Source organism: Chaetura pelagica, unplaced genomic scaffold, assembly GCF_000747805.2.
Source record: "Chaetura pelagica isolate M959 unplaced genomic scaffold, ChaPel_1.0 scaffold142, whole genome shotgun sequence".
NCBI lineage: Eukaryota > Metazoa > Chordata > Aves > Apodiformes > Apodidae > Chaetura > Chaetura pelagica.
The window spans coordinates 747002-754582 of NW_009952973.1; the positions used below are offsets into that span (position 1 = coordinate 747002).

At 41.5% G+C, this 7581-nt stretch overlaps 1 protein-coding gene across 1 annotated transcript in view; it reads right to left on the reverse strand.

Moving 5' to 3' along the window:
• The window catches only part of POLR2B (polymerase (RNA) II (DNA directed) polypeptide B, 140kDa), a 17675-nt gene that overhangs the window by 9050 nt on the left and 1044 nt on the right, over positions 1-7581 (reverse strand). The window contains exons 2-8 of the mRNA XM_009995874.1: positions 5597-5747; positions 4548-4660; positions 4072-4291; positions 2453-2611; positions 1639-1803; positions 903-1099; positions 297-416 (exon numbers count right to left, since the gene is read on the reverse strand). Coding sequence (XP_009994176.1) covers positions 297-416; positions 903-1099; positions 1639-1803; positions 2453-2611; positions 4072-4291; positions 4548-4660; positions 5597-5747 — 1125 coding nt within the window. The remainder of the gene's footprint in view (positions 1-296; positions 417-902; positions 1100-1638; positions 1804-2452; positions 2612-4071; positions 4292-4547; positions 4661-5596; positions 5748-7581) is intronic.

A 7581-nucleotide genomic window follows, 5' to 3' on the forward strand; every position in this document is an offset into this window, starting at 1 on the left:
TGCTGAACAGAAGTAACTTGTAACTAGAGGAGGGGAGTGGGGGGGCAAAAAACCCCCAAATTAACTTGTCTGTGAACATGCACAAAATATGCTTCTAAACAAGCTGTTGCTAGCCACCCACTAATAGAAGAAACTGACCCACTTCATTAAAAATCTGTAATTAGATACAGGCTGTATGCCCAAGACCAGCTATCAGACAGAACAGAAGAGTCTGATGGACTAGAATAGATTTAGAAGCACTGGGTTGGCAATGTCTCTACCATTAATTATCTCCAAAGAAAATGTATTATAGTTACCCTCTGAACAGGAAAGCTAACAGTGGCCCAGCAAGATCCAGTCTTTTGTTGCCATAATGATCTCTGTCATCAAGCTCTCTTCTTCCCAGTGCTGCCAGCAACAATCTATGAACCATGTACCTAAGAAAATAAGACAGTGTATACTTTAAACTGAGGGCAGACATTCACAACAAAGATCATATGCTTTCATAGATAAATCAGTGAACTGTTTCCTAATAGTAAGCAGTGCTCAAGAGGATGTGCTAATAGTTTTAAACAGTGGGTTTACATTACAGCTTATCAACAGTTATCTCAGATTAGCTATCAATCTCTACATGTTGTCCATGTAAAGTAATTTCAAAAAGAGTAATTTATCACTATCATCACCTTAAGATCCACAATGTGTTGGAGGCTTGTCTTGTTTAATTTTTTTTCTGTTTTATCAACATCTCCTCTTTCTCAGCTATGAAAATATGCCAGTGCCCTTAAGTTTATCACCGAGTATGGAGAAGACTGAGGTTAAAAAACCCTCCCATTCAGTGCATTCTTCCAATAATATACATATATGTGAATAATATCTGTATTCAGGGTTCATTTTCAGATATGTGACAGAAAATACTGACTTACCCTAGAAAATACGCCTTTTTGGTTTCACAGAAGTCACTGACGCCAACATGTGGGAGCATTTCTTTCTGCAAGACTTCTTTAGCATACTTGATTCTCTTTTCTTTGGTGACACCTGGCTTTGCACCTCTCGATCCAATGAAGTTCAGAGCAACATTTTGCTCCTGAATGACAAATGCTTCATCCAGAGAAGGCTTAACCTAATGCACAAAATACAGCACAGTCCTGTAGCACCCAGTGCCTGTCAGGGGTTGAAGGAAACTACACAGTAGTAGTAGCTCATGACTCTTTTCAGGAACTGCTAATTACTGATGCAGTTATTTCTGGCTTTCCTACAGTAGCCCTTTCAGGAGCAGCAGAAAAGTCATCGAGCGCATAAGAAGCACACAAAAAACATTTCAGACTTCAGAAAATAGTCCTCACTCAAGTGCACTCTAGGCCCGTTGTTGCTTCCGGTATAAAATGGGATTTTACAATTAAAGTCCATGACAGCAGTGTAAGACCCTAACTTTCCAAATACATATTAACTCTTTGAAATGTTTATTGTACTTTGTTTACTTAAAATACTCATTATAATAGATTTAGGCAGAGAACTTCCAACATTTGTAATAGACAACTCATAAAAATAATGAAGTAATAAATTAAAATTGGAAAACAAACAATACTTTGAATGATGATTAGCCACACCTACACAGCATCAAACATCACGCCAGGAAATAACTTATTTAACATATATTACCATTTCCATCATTTCTGGGTCTTCAAAATCATATATGATGTGCTCCAAAATGTCCCTGTCAGACACAAAGCCCAGTGCACGGAAGACAATGATGATGGGGACTTCTTGTTTGATATATGGCAAAGTCGCGACAATGCGCTGACCAATAGCACTCTTCTTTGCACCCTGAAAAGATGGGGGAAAACACACAGCAGTCTTCAATTATCCTGCCTTTCAATAAAAACATCTCTCTGGACTTGAACGATGCAGTGTAAAGGCTACAGGAAACCATGACTTTTCAGCAAGCCAACCAAGGAGCTGTTCTGAAACCTTACTCTAGCAGACATCATCTGCTTTTTACTTAGGAGTAGCACAGATTTCCCCTCACAGAGGGCACAATTAAGATGTTAAACATGAATTAGTATGTGGTCTGCAAAAACATATCCAAACACTACTTTGGCCATCAGCAAAGACAGGGTCCCTGCTCCTATTCTTGTCCTTTGCAAAAAACAGGAAACAGCTTATTTGGATGTTCTAAAATCTCATTTACAATAATCCTAAAGTTATTTTTTAGCCTTGCCTTACAACCTGCCATAAATTAAGTCTTCATTTCAACCCCCAAATTATTTGTCCCAGAGACAGACCTCATCAATCTGTGACAAACAGAATACATTCTAATTTAACTTTGCCATCTTTATAACTTGGTATCAAAAGAAATTTCTTCCCAAAATCCCAAGAATGAATGACATGAGGCAACAGGACAGTAAAAAAACTCCTAACACAATGTAATGCTAACCTAAGCCCCAGGGCAGGGGTTATTACTGCTTAGGCTTACCTGTCCACCTCTGGCAAGCATGCTGACCCATATAGTACTTGTTGGTCGAGAGGAATTTTCCAGACAAGATCTACACTCTCCTGTGTAGGCATATTTTGAATCTTTCTTTGCAAACACATACACTGTATTTGTAGCCATTTTCTCTTGAGCAATCAGAACCTGTGTTAGAAACAAGAACACCAGTAAATAACTGACATAATGGCATGCCATAACAAGCACAGCGTGTTTCTATTATTCTTTCCAGTGCCTTAACTTTAAGAGCACTGTACAGCATTAAGTCAATTTTCCAGATTCAGTTGGACCATACTCTACATTTTAAAAACACAGTAGTAAGCAAAATATACTCCTAGTTAATACAGAATAGCCAAAACACTCTGGGAATACTGTTTTCTTAGATGCACTTATCACATCTACTAGCTGTGCTGAAACACTGGTGCTAGCTTTAGGCACAACATAGACAAAGAATCCATTTCACTGTTTCCAAGGCCAACGCACTCCACAGGACAGATGAAGACACATTATTTTTTTTCCCCTCAAGAATAAAAATACAATTCTATTTCACAGAATCATAGTCATTAAGGTTGGAAAATACCTTCAAGATCGTCAAGTCCAACCATACAACCCTGTGACCACTAAACCATCTCCTGAAGCACCACATCCACCTGTTTTTTGAATGCTTCGAGGGACAGTGCCTCCACCACCTCCCTGGGCAGCCTGTTCCAGTACCTCTCCACACTGAAAGTGAAGAAATTTTTCCTAATATCCAGTCTGAACCTCCCCAGGTGCAACTTGACCCCATTTCCTCTTGTCCTATCACGGGTCACTAGGGAGAAGAGGTCAACACCCCACCTCACTACAACCTCCTTTCAGGTAACTGTAGAGAGTAATGAGGTCTCCCCTTAGATTCCTCTTCTCCAGTCTGAATAGCCCCAGTTCCCACAGCCTCTCCTCAAAAACCTGTTCTCCAGACCCCTAATGAGCCCAGTTGCCCCTCTCTGCACCCTCTCCAGCACCTCAATGTCCTTCCTATACTGCAGCACCCAAAACTCCACACAGTGCTTGAGGTGGGGCCTCATCAAGGCTGAGTAGAGGGGCAGGATCACCTCCCTGGTCCTGCTGGTCACACTATTCCTGATGCAGGCCAGGATGGTGCTGGCCTTCTTGGCCAACTGGGCACACTGCTGGCTCATGTTCAGTCAGCTGTCAATCAACACCCTCAGGTCCCTCTCTGCTGGGCAGCTCTCCAGCCACTCCTCTCACACCTGTAATGCTGCTGGGGTTGTTGTGGCCAAAATGCAGTACCTGACACTTGGCCTTACTGAAACTCATGCTGTTGGCCTTGGCCCATCGATCAAGTCTGTCCAGATCCCTCTGCAGAGCCTCCCTGCCCTAAAGCAGATCAACACTCTGACCCAAATTAGTGTCATCTGCAAACTTTGAGGGATCTCATTTTAGAGTGCACGCTGCTCTGCAATGTTGAAAATGGAAAGATCACAAGCACCCGCAGTACCTGTGACACACTGGAATAAAAGTGCTTATGTTCCCAGCAAAACATATGGAAACAAGTAACAAAACTTTCAGAGTCTGTAAAGATGGCTGTGCGTGGTGTATCATCTTACCTTTTCTGATCCATTAATGATAAAGTAGCCCCCAGGATCAAGTGGGCATTCATTCAGTTCACAAAGATCACGGTCCGTCAAGCCATTCAATAAACAGTATGTTGAACGTAACATAATAGGAATTTTTCCTATAAAAGTTTTCTGATGCTGTGTCTGTAACTGATCCTCCCCTTCTTTAATAACTGTTTTAGTTATATCCACATACAAAGGGGCTGAATACCTACAGTATAAAAACACCACTGGGTTAACCGCCAGTTAGCAAAGAAGGATAATGACTGCAGTTATTCAATATTACATGCTGGTAAGATTAAGCATTACTACCAAATCATTGTCTGGATTTAACAACTGGACGTTGAAACATAAAACAGAGCAGCAATTATGACATTTTCAAGGCCCTACTCAATTTTAAAAGACTACAATTAACAATGCAGGGGCAGTCCTTCCTTATGTTTATCCACTACAGAGCTCGTTCTTACGTCAGATTTCTCAGCCTGGCTTCGTTGGGCATCATTGGTGAGGGTGCTCCGTCTCTTTCCCAATGTGTAGGCTTGGAGAGGTAGATTTGTTCAAACTTCAATAGATACCGAGGCTGGAAAAGAAGAAGAAGACATTCACATTTAGCGGAAGAAACATCCACTTTGGTTGTTCAAGAGCTGCCTTATCACTTAATACCCAATGCTCTTGCATGTCCTCAGCTCAAGATATGTAAACCGTCCCTCTTCAGGCAACTAGATAAAAAAAACACTCAAGAACTTTCAGTAATTTTCCAACAGCCCAAACACGTAACAAAGTCAATGCTCGTGCGTCCTAAAGTTCCTTTAAGTCTCTACAGGGAAGCTGCAAGATAGAGACTGATAGTACGGGAACAGATCACCTATGGAACAGGGATCACAGAAGATGAGGGACACAGGTGGAAGCCCCACAGCCACCATAGGAGGTGCACTCTCATTGTAAAAGAGCCATTAGCAGCACAGATCTTAGACAATTTGTTTTCCTTTAGAACAATGGTACCAATGAAAGATAACATGCAATGGCACCCTTCGAAAACCTGGATCTAACTGTGGCTGAAGACAGCTAACAGAATTTTTCAGCCATAAACCTCTCTTACCATGGTAAAGCTACTGAAAATCAAAATCTCACCACAACATGAGCTGCTCTGCTACATCCCTGTCAGTGCAGTTTCATATTATGACTGACAACATGAGCTGCAGCTCATTGTTCTTGGCCATTTCTCAACTCAATCAACAACTTAACCAGCATGAGAGAGTAACTCTAAAGGAGAGGGAAGTCTGACCCCATGGATAACAAAGCTCTTGAATGTGTTTCTCAGCTGACTATACCTGACTACCTGGAAACTTGGCCATGTACCTCATAGACACCAAAGAGTTCATATTTCTGTCCTATTACTGCATGAACAGTGTCATAACTCAGATGTATTTCCATCTCTTGAGTGGCTGAATAAAACCCACATAAAATCACTTTGCATTGTAAAAGCACAGCACCTCTGCTGGGCATCTCCACTTACTGGCTCTTCCACTTCTCCTGAGGCATGCTGGGCTTCAGCTTGTAAATCAATTGGTGGAGCATCTTCAACAATTCTCTGCACAGACATCTGAATAAACTCATCGAAAGAATCCAACTGTTGTCTGACTAAACCCTTTTCATCAAAATAAGAGCTAAAAAAAAAAAAAAGATAAAGGGGTACATTAATCAACAAGAGATCTTAATTTAAATAATATACTTTATACATCAACAGGCTCAAGATGTATTTATTACAAAACCTTCAGAAGGTATGAAATACAGTGCAGAAAAATACACATTAACTTTTCCCAAGGCATGAGTTCCAAACATAGATGCTCAAAAATGCTCAACAATTCTCTTTCAGTGTAAAAAGAGCAAAAAAAAAAAAAAGATAAAGGGGTACATTAATCAACAAGAGATCTTAATTTAAATAATATACTTTATACATCAACAGGCTCAAGATGTATTTATTACAAAACCTTCAGAAGGTATGAAATACAGTGCAGAAAAATACACATTAACTTTTCCCAAGGCATGAGTTCCAAACATAGATGCTCAAAAATGCTCAACAATTCTCTTTCAGTGTTTGAAGACACACACTACAAAGCGACAGATTTGCTGCCATCTCTCAGCTGAGCCGTGACTGTACGTACAGTCTCTCTTAAACTAGAAAGGCAATATGATAACTCAATGAAAGTGGCTTCAGCTAGTTTTCAATTATGCACGTACTTTACTTTGCTTTAACTAATTTTCCAACCTGCATGAATGCATGTCCCTAAGTCAATGTAACAGTTCTCAGAACTTCTCTTAACTTAGATCCCTTCTGTTCCAGCCACAGAGAGGTTCCCAGCTTCACTCCTTCTCTGGATTTCCCCTAGCCTTTGTGTCACTCACACAACCTAACTGTAAAAATCAAAGCCCCATGTCCTAACTTTGAATGGGATGACCTAAACTTGTCTGCTGAAAGTGCTCCTGCCAGCAAGCTTGTCTACCTCACATTCCTGAAGCTAGCCAGGGAACGCACACTACTTAAGATTCTGCCCCATTGCTGCCAAGATCTGTAGAGCAAATTATTAAGAACTACCTCCCTACCAACAACTTCAAGCTTCCCCAAGAACAGGAAGACACTCTTGGCTACCAGGCTGTTGACACAGCAAGACCTGCCAGCACAAACTACTATTACACAAGTGGAAGGAGGAAGGGAAAGGGCAAACTCTATCACAGAAGGGTTGAGGCTGGAAGGGACACCTGGAGATCATCTTGTCCTACCACCCTGCTCAAGCAGGGTCACCTAGAGCTGACTGCCCAAGACCATTTCCAGAGAGCTTTTGAATAGCATCAAGGACAGAGACTCCATAATCTCTTTGGGCAACCTGTGTCCGTGCTCAGAAACCCTCACAATAAAAAAGTGTTTCTTTGTAGGGAGAGAGGTGCAACCTCAGCTGAAGCACTTGCCTCAGTTACCTCCCACCTGACTGAAAGTAAAGGTAGCACTCTTCACTAGGCTGCAAAAGAAAGGACCTTTTCCTTCTGCCTCCAAAGTTTCTCATCTTTGCACTCTGTCCAGGCTGCCTGTGGGACTGCTCCTGCAGACCTACCATTCTGTTTGCAACTACTGCTCTAAGATACCAGTCATGTACATTTTATGAATGATTCAAGTAAAAACAGATTTACTCAGTTCCACACAGCATCCCACTCCTTAACAGTTCCAAGAAGCTGCAGGTCCTGAACATGCACACCTTGCTAGAAAAACACTAACATGGTGAAGCAGCCAAATCCTGTATTCCTAATGCCAGCATCAGCTGTGAGAGCAGTGAGAAAAATAACTTGCTTAATGCAGAATCAAAATTCTGATTCCATTCAAAACAGCATACGGCACTGGCAGCCACTAGGGCTCTTAATCCCCAAGAACCCTTGCTGTTTCTGCTCTGAATGTGATAAATTCCGCATAACCAAGCCTGCAGCTCCCGTGAGGTGCAGCCAGGACCT